We start from the raw sequence: 16,636 nt of genomic DNA on the forward strand, positions 1-16,636 counted from the left end.
ATGAAGGCTTTAACCTAATTAGTGGATTAATCCATTTGAATTGATCACTGGTTGGTAACTGAAGGCAGGTAAGGGCATGACTGGGGGAAGTAGATCATTGGGGGCATGCTCTTAGAGAAATGTATTTTGTTTCTGACAAGTAGAGCTCTCTCTGATTCCTGTCTGCTGTCAACTGAGCAGCTTTTCTACACCACACCCTTCCACCATAATATTCTCCCTCACCTCAGGCTCAGAGTGATGGAATCGGCAGACCATGGAATGAATCCTGAAACTGTGATCCCAAAATCACCTTTTTTGTCCGCTAAATTGTTCTTCTCAGGTATTTTTGTAACAGTGACAAAAAGCTGGTGAACACAATATATGATTAAATGTCCGATAGTATATTATCATTTATGATTATTTGATCATATATAACTTTGAAAGGGTGTGCATTATTTTTAATTAAAAATTTTAGAGTTAAGATACCTTCTTTTATTTCTTTAATTGGTATGTTATTACTTCTTGGATCTGTTTTCCTTTTTTTTCAATTTCTAAGTTGCTTGCAAAAGTCAAGAGCTAAAAAATGAGAATATGTAGAGATTGTCCCATAAGCCATTGTGAACTTGACAGTAATAAATCTTGCTAACTCTCATGAAGAAATAATGAAAGCAGTACTGTATAATTCCAACATCAGCTCTATAACTGAAGCATCATAAGACTTTTATGACAGGTTTCACTGCCTTTTTTGCTTGTGCCTGTCTACCTCAAAGGAATTACAAACCTAAATAGGGAATGTTTATGAAATTCTAGAAAATAACATGATACACAGGCACCATGCACATACACACGCAATTCAGTTAAACATTAAAATGTGTAGGTATGCCACTCCTTGCTTTTGAACACATAGCTAACATTCTTCTGTTTGTCAAGGGCTAAAATAACTACTTATGCATTCATGTTTTGAAACAAATGCTGCTCAAGCTAAGTATCAGACAAGGAAGTGAGGAGGAGAAAAAGATTTCTGGGCATTGAGTGCTAGCAGATTGTTTCCTAGATCATTTTGGAGAAGGCTTCAAAAGAGGAATTCACATCTCTGTTTCTCTTTCTTCTTAGAGACTAGCAATCTTTTTTATCGTGCTGTGCAACAAGAGAAAATAGATAAACCCAGTGCTTTGAAGTGACTCGGGAGATGTTCCTACGGATATAAAAAAGCTTACTACCTTAGAGGCTATGGCAACCTAATCCATCCCTGCAGAGGAAAGGCAGGCTTTTATAGACCCCAGGACAAGGGTTAAGTTTATCTGCTTACCAGGGATCTCAGCTTGATGACTAACTTGCCAGACAAAATTTCCTATTAATTCAGAGAGTTACAGATTTGGTTGCTGAGGGACTCTTTGGCAGAACACACCCTGACCTTATGTGAAAAGGAGGATTTTACTTTGAAATACAGCATTGCAAAGATGCAGAAACTGCAGATGGAGAAAGAAAATATGTATTGAGGATTTCTGTAAAAATAATGCACACATAACAGAACATCCTGAAACTGTTTATTAGATTATAAAATTTCAACTTGTTATCCTGAGTTTCCCTTAGCAGGACATGTGATGATTTTCCACCGTAATGACAGCATCTCTATTTTAAAGAAATGATTTGCTTTTACTTAAGTCAAGACTGGAAAAAAACAAAAACAAAAACACTGAAATGATGTGATTTCCCAACAGAGATAGTCTTATCAGATCAATATACATTTTAGTGGTGATTAATTAGGTGATCAGGAGAAATCTGTATCTAAATACATTCTTCTTTATGAAAGGTGCTGAACCTCAGTGTCCCAGAACATGCGGTTTAAGTCAGAGAAGGATATGGAATCCTATAGTTCCTACTTTACACCCTTCACTTTTAGGACCTGGAAGTAGAAAATTTTTTTTGTTGTTTGTTTGTTTGTTTTTCTGCGTCTATGACCCTCTCCTTCTCCAGTAGCTGTTCTCCTCAGCATCTGTGGGCAACACACTATCCGATGGCAGCAGGTGGCATATTGAAATCCAGATGTATGGAATAGAAATAAAATAACACCAGCCTCTCTCCTGGACCTACTATGTACCTTCTCTTCCAAGCAGATGTGTGAATATATATGATTCCCAATATGAACAGTAGATCATGAAAAATCATTTCATAATTTGAAACATTAGGAAATAGAAATATGTAAATTCAAATTTTACTGATTACATTGTAATTCTGTTATCTATTTCTACTAGATATTTTAGATGCCTATAAATTGACACTTTTTAAAATCATATCTATAGCAACTCTATTCTTTCCTAGCCCTGCCCCTCTCATTATTGTGAATTAGCATCTGCATATCAGAGAAAACATTCAGCCTTTGGTTTTGGGGGATTGGCGTATTCAGCTTAGCATGATATTCTCTAGCCTCATCAATTTCTATTACATTTCCTTTATCCATTCATCTGCTGAAGGACACCTAGATTGGTTCTATAGTTTAGCAATTGTAAGTTGAGCTGCTATAAACATTGATGTGGCTATATTACTACAGTATGCTGATTTTAAGTCCTTTGGGTATAAACCAAGGAGTGGCTTAGCTTGGTAAATGGTGGTTCCATTCCAAGTTTCTTGAGGAATTTCTATACCACTTTCCATAATGGTTGAGCCAGTTTGCAGTCCCACCAGCAATGTGTCCCCACATCCTCACCAACATTTATTGCTGCTTGTATTCTTGGTAATTGCTATTCTGACTGGAGTGAGATGGATTAGTTAGAGGAGAGTGAAGGGAGGGGAGGTGGCCTGGAGGAAGGAAGAATCAGGCATTATTACCCTGTGTACATATATGACTACATGACTGGTGTGATTCTACATCATGTACAACTAGAAGAATGAGAAATCATACTTCATTTATGTATGATGTGTCAGAGTGCATTCTACTGCCATGTATAACTAATTAGAACATATTTTGTTTTAAAAAGCATTCCTTTAAATAAATTATTTCAGAGAGGTATTTTATCCCAGATTATAGAGAGACTGTAATGCTCATAGATATGGAACACATTTAGCCAAATCACAGCTAGCATTGTGATTAACTTGAAGGTAAACTGTAGGGTGATAAGGTGATCATCAGCTCTTTTGTATACATGTTTCAGCTGACACAAACTTACTGAATTGCAAGAAGTAATAAATGCTACCAAAGTAGCACTTTTAACATTTTCATTTGGCATTATAAAATGGTCCACTGCAAATCTAGAAACCAAAGTGTTAATGACCAAGTACAAAATTTGCAATCAAAATGCTCTCTGTTCTCCCAGAAGGTGGAAAGGGGATAATTAACATAAACTATTTATATTGCACCAGATTGCAAAACCTAATGATTGCACTGTAGCAAGTCTGAAAGCTACCTAGTATAAACTGGACAATAAAAAGTGAGGAGAGTTTTATACCAGTAAGCTTCGAGGAAATAATACACCAAAAAAATACTACAAATAGTCAAATTATTTCATCCAGACATGGAAACCAAGCATTTCATGTATCATTTTAGACAATAATATGCAACTGAGAGTTATTTTATGGGTGAAGCAAAGCAAAAAAGAATTGTTGGGTGAAAATGAATCATCATGAAGCAAGAGAGGATAATTGCTATTAAAAACCGAGCATCGGTACAGAAATACAAATCTTCTGAGACAAAAGCATCTCTACTGAAGTCAGTCTGTTTCCAAAATGGTTTGGACAATTATCTGCCATTTGTCCAACGTTCCAAGTGGTGGGAAGGACTGAAGAAAGAGGACATGGGACTCCATTTCCTGGGACCTCATGACCCATTATCCACAAAAAGGGAAATAAAGACTGTTAATATCCATTAAGAGACTCAACTTCAGTAAAGCAGCATGTATGTTGGGAAATTTTTAGCCACAGTGAAATATACCTGCTACTTTTAGAGTAAGAGTTTAAGCATGCATTTTAAATTTTTCTCTCCTCTTTTACTCTTTTTGTCTAACAAGCAATAATTTAGCTTCTATGAGCAACATTTATATAATACAAATTGAAATATCCTTTCAACATCTACTTCCAAGTATCTAATTGTTTCTGAATATGATATAAATCATTCTTTAATTTTCCACAAAATACCTTTCATTTTCAAGATGCTAGGTATTATGATATTCCAAACCACAAGTAGTTTATCTTTCCATTTCTCACAAGCTCAGTAACTTAAAAGAATACCTTGGAATTCCTTTTCCCTGGAAGTATCTTCATATCCTGACAGTGTGAGGTTTGGAAGGGTAATTACCTCTATAGGTTTTATAATATCCATTCTATTTATTTATACAGACCCAGATATTATGTAATTGTACTCACTCATAAATATATTCCTCACTTTTCTCCTCAAATAATTTAATTTTCAGCAGAGATGAGCTGAACATAATCATATTAAAAAAAAACTCATGAGGGTGTGTTTTACTTATTCTATTCAACTCTCCTTGCCACTCACTTCCTGATACAGAGAAATGTAAATACATGCAAATTTGCTCCTGCCATTCCTTGGTGCATTTACATGGGGAAAGAAAAATAATGAATTTCTATATTTTTATAGACAGTACACTGTTGTTTTTGTTTATATGGAAAAATGTCCCATCTCCAGGGATCTCATTTCTGTGGCTAGAGAACCTGTAGTCTGGTTAATCAAGGAAATATTAGTACTCAAGACACCTTTGTGGGGAAAGAATGCATTATTATTGCAACCAGCCTTGACACATTTAACTAAAAGATTCAAAGCATGGTCCAGGAAAAATGGAAAGAGCATTTCATTTTCTGGGAGTTAACAAAGTCATTATCCTATATGCTGTCAGGACCAGTGTACCTGAAACTCAAGTGCCTTGACAGATGCGTCAAGGCCACCGGAAAGTCAAAAAGAAAAGCAAGGCTCGGTCTGAACTGCACATGCAGAAAGAGTTGCAGGGAGGAAGAATGGGCACAGCAGTCAATGGGTTCAGTGGTCAGGGGCTAACACAGGAAAAGTCTTTACTCTCTGAATAAGGAATTTGAATTTTGATCTATAAGGTGATGGGAATCCATTGAAGAATTTGAAACAGATTATCACAGTTTAATTTAGAAAACAGTGTAGTAGTTGTTTTCAAGCTGAATTGAAAGGTGGGGATTCTAAGATACTAATGAAAGAACCAATTACAATGTTCTTTGAAAAATTACACTTACACTTGGATCATTTTCTCCACTAGAACTCTGAGAAAGAAATGAGGTCCTTAGACATTAGCCTTAAGGTGTAAACTTGATGATGAGTTTTTTTTTTTTCCCCTAGAATTGAGGCTTCTAAACTAACTGTTCATTTAACAAACATCTGTTTTATATGTGCCAACCACTCTGCTAAGTGTTGTTGATTGAGAAATGCAATCTGAATGAGACCCAGGTTTTGATGCTAGGATTTTGCTGTCCTTTGGGAATGCCCTGGTGTTTATTATTATGCTGATAGGTTGTCACAGGTGCTATAGAAGAAGTGTGATATAATGATGAGAAGCTCATTAGAAATGGACCCTTCCCAGTCTAGAGCATCCAAAGTCTTCCCCCCCCCCATGGAGGGGGTTACTCGGCTGAGTCCTGGAGATATATCTACAAGAGGCCAATGTCTATTCTTAGTACTTGAGGATAAAGGTAAAACCCTCAGTTTGATGATGTTTAACATAGGTCACAGGAGAGAAAGTAGTGGTCCTGCATGCACACTTTGTCAGTGCAATCTTGACATTTCTATCCTTCACAATCAGAGAATGGATTGGCAGGGAGGGTCTACACACAGCCTCATTGGGATGAGCCAGTCTCTTCTGGCCTCATTCACAGCTGCCTCCCAAGCCAGTGTGACAGAATGGCTGCCAGCACGGCTTCTTCCTCCTAGTCAGCTGAGCTCTCCAACAGGTCAGGGCCATCAGTACTAGAGTGGGGATGAGGGTTTCAGCTGCCTGGGCTTTCATACTGCAACTCTCACCAGGAGACTGTAGTTTGCAGCTGATGGAAATTTCATCATAGAGCCTTTTCACCGTCTCTATAGTTTTCCAAATGCAAACAGGCCCTGGGATCTATTTCTCACTTTTCAGATAGAAATGTGAGCCCACCACCACCACCACTATTCAAAAAACTTTTCTTTAAAGTAGGCTATTCAAAAAAAATTCTTTTTTATAGCATGTGCCATGGACTAAATGGTTGTGTCCCCTACAAAATTTGTATGTTGAAAATCTTGATCCCCAGTGTGAAGGGTTTAGGAAATGGGGAAGTGATTAGGTCATGAGGGTGGAGTTCTGCAGCTTTTGACCACTATTACAAATACCTGCGATAATCAACTTATAATAAAGAGAAAAGGTTGATTTTTGACTCACAGTTTGGGAGGTTTTAGTCCATAATTGGTTGGGCCTGTTGCTCTCAGTGAGAGTAGTATATAATGGTGGGAGCATGAGGCAGAGCAAATCCATTTCCTCATGGCTGGGAAACACAAGAGATAGAAAGAGACTGGGGTCTCAGAGAGTCACCTTCAAGGGTATGCTCCTCATGACCAAGAAGTCCCAGGAGGCCCCACCTCTTACAGACTCCATAGCCTTCCAGTAGCTATAAGCCCCAAGCCACACCTTTTCCTACCTGGACTTTTGGGGGACAGTTATCCAAACTGTTGCAGCCTTCATGAATGGAATTAGTCCTTATGAAGTGGCAGAGTGCTTGCTTCCTCTGTCAGCTGTGTCCCATGTGCAGATACAGTGAGTGGGTCTGCAAACCATGAAGAGGGCCCTCGGCAGAACTCAGTCTGCTGGGACCTTGATCATGCCATTCCCGATCCCCTGAACTGTGAGAGATACATTTGATATAAAGTAATTTGGTCATTTGTTATAGCAGCCTGAGCTAAGACAACATGTCTATGGCTTTATAACATTATAGTTTGACAAAGTAGGATGGAATTATTCTGTCCAAAGAAGTTTAGTCTTTTTAGACCACCCTCTACAGGGAAGGGAGGGGACAGTCCTGTGTTGTTTTCTGAGAACTAAAGCATTTCGAGAATGTAAACTTGGGGTGAGATGAGGATGTAATTTGTGGGGCAGCACTGGAGGCGATTGGACTTTATCTTGGGGATCCGGGGAAGCCAATACTTAATTTTAAGCAGAACATAGGCAAGAACAGATTTGAGATATGGAAAACTTGATCTCATTACCTACTGGAAGATTGCTTGGTTACTATATAGGCAGCAGTGCAGGTAAGAAGGACAGGCAGAGCAGTCTGGTTGTCCATGAGAAACTGACACATGAATTAAAGCTGTGTCAGGGAGAACTGAACAAGAATTATTTGAGAAAAATCCTGAATTTTCTTGGACTTTTCCTTCATGGATGGAACCTCATTATCTTGCCATTATAAGAGGTGCTATTTATTCCTCACCCAAACAGACTGACACTCAACTGGGACTTACAGTAAAATGTGACCTGGTTGAAATTGAAATGGGATCCTGAAGTATCCTTTCTACAGCTGCCAATATTCTGTGTTTGTCAGTGTAGCATATCTGCTGCCATAAAATCTGTGGTCTTTAATTTCTCTGGTTTCTCATTATATTTCACATCCATCATGGGAATTCTTTTACAGACTTACTAAAACATTCTTTGATATTTCTGAAGTTTTTTTTTTTTTTTTTATTCTCATGTAGTAATTGGATTTTACTGATTTCTTTCAGTTGATCTATTTTTGCTCTCTCTTGATCAAAATCTGTCCCCCATAATCTGTACTGGGTCTTCTATCTTCAGATGAAGATAGAAGCAACAAATGTAATTGGACCAAACTCCTTTGTCATCTTTTTGAAGCCCCAGGATAATACAGTACAGATGTTTGAAAGGTGAAGAAGTTAGTTAGGCATAATAGCAAAGTCCTTTTAGCTCCTTTTATTTGTGTTGGATTGGTTTTGCTCGGGTCAGTTGTAACTCTCCATCAGTAGGGAGAACATGTGCTGGTGTCCGTGGCAGAGTCCTGATGGAGGCCTGCATTCTTGGGCAATTATTTATAATGTCCCCCTTTACTTCCCAAGTGTTTCATTTTGTACATTAAATTATATGACCACCCTATCTATAAGTAAAAGCCACAAGGAAATTGTCCATTTATGCATCTCCAGCACTCAAGTTATGGAACATAAATCTAATTAGAGTGCGCTGACAGTCACTGCCTCTTACTCTATTCTTCCTCTCTAAACTTTTTAAGGTCAAACAGAGAAAAAACTTGTAATTTCGTAACTGAAAGGATTTTGCTGCTATAATAGAAAAATGAAATTGCTTCTTCTTTTGGTGCTATGTGTGCCTGAATTAGTCTTGCCATGATTGTATTAGGACAAATAACACAAAGCCAAGTTTTACACTTAATTTTTAAACAAATAGTTATGACCGTTTTTTATTATGGTAGAAACCAGAGAACATGGGGCAAAAGAAGTGAAAAGAATCTTGAAAAATATGCTAGTGAATTCTAATCATCCTCTGTTTTTAAGGATGAGCCACCTATGGCCCAAGGAGGTCATGTATCGTGTGTATACTCACATGGCTATTTACTTAGTATATGACACTAGTCAGATCTCTAGTGTATTCATCCAGGATTTCAAGATTCTTTTTGCCAAATGTGATGGCACATGAAAAGCCAATGGTAACACTTATTCCCACCCCACTCTGTGCTAACAAATAATGTCAGATATCTAGACTCGAGGATAGGAGACATATGCAAATCAGTCAAGATTTTCTTGTTTTCTTTTTCATATTTTCTATATTAATTAATACGGCATAACAGTTATGTGTTGGGTAGTTGTATGTATGTGCTCACAAGTATATTCTTGAAAACATTCCAGCATCACCAATCATCAAGAAAATGAAAACTCCTGTATTTGTTGTATGTTGACATTCTAACTCCACCTGAGACTGGGTTCTCACCACTTCACACCTGTCAGAATGGCTATTATCAAAAATATGAACAGTAACAAATGTTAGCAAGGAGGCAGAATAAAGGAAACCTTTTATACTATTTAAATATAGTATAAAAAGTATAAAAGAAACCCTTTTATGCTTTTATACTATTGATAGGAAATGTAAATCAGTATATCCATTCGGAACAAAGGTCCTAAGAAATTTAAAAGTAGAGCTAGCCTATTATCTCACAATGCCACCACTAGGTATTCTTTCAAAGAACTTGAAGTCAGTGTATGGGATAGGTGTACACAATGGAATACTGTTTAGCCTTAACAAATAGAAAAAGAGGAATTCTGTATTGGCAAGCCATGGATGAACCTGGAGGACATTATGCTGAGTGAAATAAGCCAGGTACAGAAAAGCAAATAGTGCATGATCTCACATACCTGTGGAATCTTCTGAAGTTGAACTCACAGAAACAGAGAGTAGAATTTGGTTGCCAGTGGCTGGGGTTGGGGAGACTGGGGAAATATCAGTCAAAGGACACAGCATTTCCCCTTCAGTGACCTCTGAAATTCCTGGCTGTCTTCACTGAAGTCTCCTGTATTTGTTGTGTCTTGACATTCTGACTCCACCGGAGACTGGGTTCTCACCTAAGGAGGGTGATGCTCAGAAGCCCTGGGGGTACTGCTGCTTGTGTTGCCTTTTCTCCCACCACGTCCCCAGCGTGGCCCTGGAAGCAGGGCTAGGTGTCTTCACTGCTCTGTGCTTTTTCTAGACCCACCTCTGCTCATGGCTGAAGTGACTAGCCACCTGGGCACTTAGTGGAGCTTGGAGATGTGCAATCGGGTGAAATACATTGTGGATGTTGGGGACCTCACTGGTAAAAAAGAATGTACCGAATCTCATTATTATTGTTCCATCGATTCCATGGTAAAATGCTGATATTTACATCCTTCACATTAAAATATGTCAAAATTAATCTTTCATTTTTCTTCTTTAAATGTAGCTGATTTTAAAATCCCTATGTGGCTTTCATTTTATTTCCTTTGGAAAGCACTCTTCCTTTCTTCTCCGCTAACACTCTCTGGAGTCTGAACCTCCTGTTGTCACATTGTTTCATCCTTATTGCTCGCTCCTGGAGTCCTCGTTGTCATAGTCTTGGGCGCCTGCCTCCCGTCTCGTGAGGTTGACTGCTAAGTCATCAACACTTTTGTCAGTACTGTCTTAATTCATGGTACATTCTGTGTGCATTCAGATACACCTTCTGATACATGTACTTCTGGTTTTCTTACGTGCCTCCCTTGGTTATCTTGTTTACCTCTTTAGTTCAATTGCTCAATTCTATGTACATTTCTTGACCTTGGCCGTCATAAGATTTTAAAACCTCTGCCCCAGTCCCTTGGGCCCTGGCTGCAGCACTTCCTCATGTTCCCCAGCACTGGGGTCCCCTGGCCACGCTCTGGAGCCCTTGTTTCTCTCATTCCTTTGTTCAACACACATTCTCTGGTCACCTGTTGTGTTTCATGCTTCACTCAAGGCACTGGAGATAGGAAACCTTTTCCTTCACATTACTTATCACCTAACTGGGGTGACAGTAGGTCAAACTTAATAAGTAAAATATTTGGCATGGGGTTAGATTTCGAGAGGTGCTAGGGAAAAAAATCTAAAGCTAAGAATGGCAATATGAACTGTTGGCCATGAAGGAGGGGAACTTTTAGGTAGATGGCCAATGAAGGAAGTAAAGAAGCCAGCCAAGGGGATATCTGGGGATAATGCACTCCAGACAGAAAGCAAGTACAGAGTCCTTGAAGCAGGAGGGACTGGTGTCTTCAAGAACTAGAAGAAATGAAAATATGGCTGAAGCCGAGAGGAAAAGGAAAAGCGAAACAGACAGTGAGGTCAGAGATGTAACTAGATATCAAATCCTGCAGGGCTTTGTAGATTCTAGTGAAATCTGGAAAACTGTTGTGTACAATAGCCCATACGTGCAATTCCAGCAGTTCAGGAGGCTGAGGCAGGAGAATCGCAAGTTCAAGGACAACCTCAGCCACTCAGCAAGGTTCTAAGCAACTTAGGGAGACCTTGTCTCAAAATAAAAAGGGATGGAGATGTGGTTCAGTGCTTAAGGACCCCTGAGTTCAATCCTCAGTACAAAAGGAAAAGGGAAAAAGGAGTATTGTAAAGCTGTTGAGGGATTTTGAGCAGAAGAATGTTGTAATGTGTTCACATTTTAACAGGATTATTTTGAAACCACAGTAAGACTAGTTTGTGAGTGAGCCAAGTCAGAAGCAGAAGGACCTGCTGGTGGCTATTGTGGCAGTCCTGTGAGATGCACGCGGCTCACACACCCGGTCATGTTTCGGTGGCTTGATCACAGTTGTGATGAGGTCACGGGGAGTGAGAAGTAGACATTCTGGATACATCTCAAAAAACGGAGCTGTGGCAGTTTCTTGAGGGAATAAATAAAGACGTGGAAGGAAGCAGGTCCGGGAAGACTGGGATCCCATGTGCAGCCATAACAAGAGCAGCTGAAGTGAGGAAGATATCGCTTATCCACCTTGAGGTCGCTGATGCACCATGTCCAGGTGCAGATGTTAAGTGAGCAGTTAGCATTCTTGAAACTCAGGAGAGAATCGTATAAGCCTAGCACTCACATTTTTCTGATTTTTCTTACTTGCTGTAAATTTCTTGTTCAGTTGCCACTAGCGTCCTGAAGCTTTTTGATAATGCCTGGGGCCATGTGACTTCTCCCTGCCTCTAGTTCATTCTTTGAAGCGTCTCCCCCACATACCTGGCCCCAGTGCCCCGGTGTGCTTAAGTCCCTCAACCTCTTTGGGGTTCTTGCCGCCACTTTTATGTCTTTCCAATGCAGCCTGTCCCTCATTCTAAACTGAAGCGCCCTCTCCACCAGCATTTTTTGTTTCCCTGTCTCTATTATGCTCCTTCTACCACTTTTTCCACATTCCAAATAATGTGCCTATTTTTTATTTTTAGGAGTGTTCGTTGTCCTTCATCTGAATGTTGACCCCGTGAAGGAAGGGACTTTCATTTTCTTACTGATATATCCCAGCACATGACAAATAATCACTAAGTATTTGTTGGGTTTTTCCAATTTGTCATTAGCTTACAAATGAAACTTATGAATTCATCCAACATGTGTATGAGGTAATAAATGTGACATGCTGACTTTTAAAAAGCTACTAACTATTGGGACCCGTGCCAAGTAGGGAGGTATTTTGTAGGAATTAGATGGTGTTTACACAGCCTAATTAATAATTAGCTTCTTGCCTCTCTGGTTATTTATCTTAAATGTTTTTTCCTGAGTTTTTATATGCTTAGGGGAGCTCAGTAAATACCTGTTGTGTATGCCCATGCAAACGCAGTGCTAGAGTCGGGATTCTTGTGCTTCCTCCAAAAGGAGAGACACATAAGAATAGCAAAGATTATAACAAAGCATGACTGGTGACATTAGAAATAAATGTGGAAATAAAAGCTTTGGCTCCACCTAGAAAAGGCACTCGTGCCATCCACAATGGCCTATTTTCTCTGGAAGGCCCTGTCCCAATGGCACTAACTGTCTCAGAGATGTCAATCTTGCTTTGTAAAAACCTATGCAAATATGCAGGGGTGATGTCTTCCCTCTCTCCTCCTTCTCTGTGAATCTCTGGTCCCACTTGCAGCTAGGACTAGACAATAGCAGAAATGGTGGGCGCAACCCCTCCCCCACCCCACCTGCAGCTTGCATTGATCCGCTAATGTTTTTAATCAATCTTGCTAAATACTTCCTGTAGGGAAAATGAGTAGTGATGAGAAGTAATCTTGCTGCTCCTTTCTTCTGAAAAATTCAGTGACTGATTTACAGATATTGCTTATTCATCATGATATCCTGTTGTAGAAGATGGGAATTAAATTTCAGCCTTAAAGGTTATGGGATCCCTCAAGGCCCAGAGTGTAGTAATGAAAAATTGAGAACCTGGAAAAGGGATTCCAGTATCTGCACAGTGAATAAACTTCTATCAGACCTTGCTTCTGATGTGAATTTAGGATTACGTGGATATGAATATGCCAATGTTCTTTTCATTGGAGCCTTAAAACTGTCTCCATATTTCATGTACAACTTCTTTTGTTTCATTTCTCTTCAATTTAAAGCAAATTCTGTAATTTTCCTGAGGTCATGTGGGGTTCTGGGTCCTTCTCAACTGCACTGGAGTGTGCTTCCCAGAAAGACCTCCCTGAGATGCTACCACTTGATACCCCGGATGGAAGCCTTTGGCAAATCTAATTACTTACAAGTTATCTCTTTCCTCTGAAGACTAATAGGGGTCCCTGTCTTTACCTATTATTCAGATTAATATATGTTTCCTAAGGTACGTGGTCACATGTTTCCTAGGGTACATGGTCTTTTTGGGGCCCCCAATCTAATTCTTGGAGTAGTAGAAAAATCTCTCCAAAGATCATAGTACTCCTATAGATGTATGATTTGCCTACATTAAAATAGTCTAGCTTAGACACAAACCCACCTTATCCAAAGTAATAATTCCTGTTCTCCCTTACTCTCTGATATGTTCAGAAATAGTAAATCCATTCCAAGTTTCATGGTTCCATCATGTATTGTGTGTTTAATGTTTTCATTAATCTTGTAATGATCCCACAGTGTGGTAGTGACTCTGATTCTTCCCCAGGCCAGCAAGTCTTTTGTTGCACTCTCTTCATCTATTAATTCATCAAACTCTTGAGCATCTTTTAATGTGTTAGGCACCATCAGGTCACAAGAGCTATAGCCATTGAATGAACAAACAAAAAGATAACTAAAATGAAATAAAAATCCAATCAACCAACCTCATATCCTTCGGATTCTGGAGCTAAAACATTATTTATGCCCCTAGGAATTACACATTGGGGTACCATTGGTACATCAGGGTTGGACTACATTTTATCTTAGTTTTTTTTCTTTAATGTATTCTTTCAAAACTGAAAACTCAAAGACTCTTTGTTTTTGAGCAAATTTTATTTTATAACAATTATTATTATTGTCAGTTTCTATATTATATAAGGTTTTCCTAAAATATTTTAATTAAGTTCTTCCATCCTCCATCTTTCTTGATCAAGATAGCAGTTTGGGGCTGAGAATATAGCTTAGTGATAGAGTACTTGCCTAGCAAGCTCCAGGCCCTCGGTTACGTCCCTAACTTCCTCAAACCCCCATCTCCCCCCAACCCCCCGCAAAAAAAGAAAACAAAACATCACCTTTGACTGTGCTAAGTCAAAGACACCCACATGAAAGGAATACACAAGTGGATTGTTAAGGGGAGAGTGAGCTAGTTTTCTAGGTAAATAGGCACTTGGGAAAGACTTTGAGATGGTTGTCCAGAGTTCTTGATACCCGGCTCTGCCACTTTCCAGTTATGTGAGCTCCATAAAGCGCATAAATTCTTTCATCTGAATAAGTAGCCTAGAGTATCGAAAGCTCCATTCAGGGTTTAATGCCACTTGGTTATTTAATTTCTTTAAACATGTGACTTCCCACTTCACCTGCTTACCTAGGTGGACGTGATCGTGACACTGGGAGGCCTTGCTGGGCGTTTTGACCAGATCATGGCGTCTGTGAACACCCTGTTCCAAGCCACTCACATCACGCCTCTGCCAATTATCATGATCCAAGAGGAGTCTCTCATCTACCTTCTCCAGCCAGTAAGTGAAAAAGTAAATAAAACAGTACTTCCTTCCATAATACTTCTAGCATTCTAGAAGATGCGGAGAACCTTGGCCTCGCTGTCTTTTAACTCTGAAGTACACTGTTTGCTTATTTGTAGCTGCTTTCCTCTGTGGCCCCAAGTCCCTGCCCAGCACCAAGGCAGAGAAATCTCAAAGTTTACATTTTATTGCAGCCAGAAGAAAAAGAAAATCTTGTAACTTTTAATTAAATTGAGTAAGAATTAAATTTAGCACGTTTGCATTTAGAACAGTTGAATGTGAATGACACTTGAGAAAACCTTCAACACAAGGGAAACACAAGACTTGGCAAATATATCAAATGGAATTCTCATATATTTTGAGTTTTGTCCTTGTAATTGGAAACTGGATTTGATTTTGTTAAGTACTTAAAAGCAAATGTTTAGCTTTTACTACTCCTAAGTTGCCTGATAATTAATTTTACTCCTTAAAGCAAATCTTTAACAATGATGTCATTTTTATCCAATGATAAGTATCAGGAAAATTTCTATCAATGTAGGGCATAGAATAGAATTCTTACTAAATAAACAAATTTTATAAGGTTTATTGGTAGATTTTAGTTAAAAAGAAATCAGCAGCTGGGTACAGTGGTACACACCTATAATCCCTGTTCAGGAGGCAGGAAGATTGCAAGTTCAAAGCCAACCTCAGCTATGGGGAGGGGTCCATCATTTTGTTAGGGGATACTTCTTCCTACTCAGGAGGATGAAAGCCACCTAAGAAATTAAAGTCTAGAATAATAATGAATAAAAAAAGACAAAGTCAGAAAGATATTTTCAAAAGAGGGAGCCCTTGATAAATCCAGTGGTTTATTAAGGGCATACATTAAAGACAGGGATAAGATTTAAGGAGTGGAGTCTTGCTTCATGATGTCTTGCCCTCAGCAGGTTGATTGGCATTTTGGCAGGTCACACCCATCTCAGAGGGGCTGTGCAGCTACAGCAGGTCACCCCATCTCCAGTGCTGTGTGGGACCTTTGGCAGAGCTTGAATAGGGCTCAGAGTGTATCTGGGCAGTAAGCCAGAGGAAATGGCCAGTAGAAGTTCCTAGACACCAGATTCTCCTATTCATTAGGCTGCCATGTGCGATGTAGTCTGCACACGGCCCACAGATGGTTCTTGACACTCAGCAACCTAGCACAGCACTAAGTAACTTAGTGAGACTCTGTCTCAAAATAAAAAATAAAAAGGGCTGGTATGTAGCTCAGGGGTTAAGTGCCCCTAGGTTCAATCCTTGGTACCAAAATATATATATATATATTTTAAAAGATAGTAGGCAGTTGTTTTCTTTTTTGCTGTAGTATACCATTGTGAAAAATTTGTTTAATATAGCTAGTCAAATGTATACTGAGCATTGTTGAGCAAGTTTTATCTCTTTTTTTTGTTTGTTTTATCCTTTTTTTAATTTTTGTTTTTAAATCTTTTTCTGGCTCTTTATATCACCTGGACTTGGTGCTTCCTAGGAAAATGTGGAAGAGGAGCTGAGGAATTCAGATCTCAGACTCCATATTCTTTCTTTACTTAGCAGTTATATAGCACCTGCTGCATTGGGATTAGTCATACATTTGATCTCTGGTTCCTGTCTTGTGGAGGAGACATTTATAAAAATGTATTCATAACTGTGTTAGCTTTCTGTTAATATAACAAATACCTGAGGTAATCAAGTTATAAGGAGGAAAGGCTTACCTGGCCCACAGTCTTCCCGAGGCTTTAGTTTGATCATTGGCTCTTCTCTGTTGCCTTGGGCTGGTGGCAGAACATCGTGGTGGAGGAATATAGTGGAATAAAACCACTCATCTCGTGGCCAAGTCATGAAAAAAGAAAATAAGAAAGCGGCAGGTTCCCACTACCCTTTGAGATCATGCCTGATGACCTGAGACCTCCCTTGGCCCCACCTCCCCATAGAACCACCCTGGGGCCCGAGCCTTTATCACATGGACTTGTGGGGGACTCTGAAGATCTAAATGATAGCAGTAATGTCATTAAGAGATTAGTGCATAA

The 16,636-nt window shown here is 39.2% G+C and overlaps 1 protein-coding gene across 11 annotated transcripts in view; it reads left to right on the forward strand.

Moving 5' to 3' along the window:
• Positions 1-16,636, forward strand: part of Tpk1 (thiamin pyrophosphokinase 1) — a 335,423-nt gene that overhangs the window by 189,697 nt on the left and 129,090 nt on the right. For all 11 annotated transcript variants that reach the window (XM_048786773.1, XM_048786774.1, XM_048786775.1 and 8 more), the window contains one exon: positions 14,448-14,594. In XM_048786773.1, the coding sequence (XP_048642730.1) occupies positions 14,448-14,594 (147 nt within the window). The remainder of the gene's footprint in view (positions 1-14,447; positions 14,595-16,636) is intronic.

Source organism: Marmota marmota, unplaced genomic scaffold (genome assembly GCF_001458135.2).
Source record: "Marmota marmota marmota unplaced genomic scaffold, marMar, whole genome shotgun sequence".
In the NCBI taxonomy this organism is placed as follows: domain Eukaryota; kingdom Metazoa; phylum Chordata; class Mammalia; order Rodentia; family Sciuridae; genus Marmota; species Marmota marmota.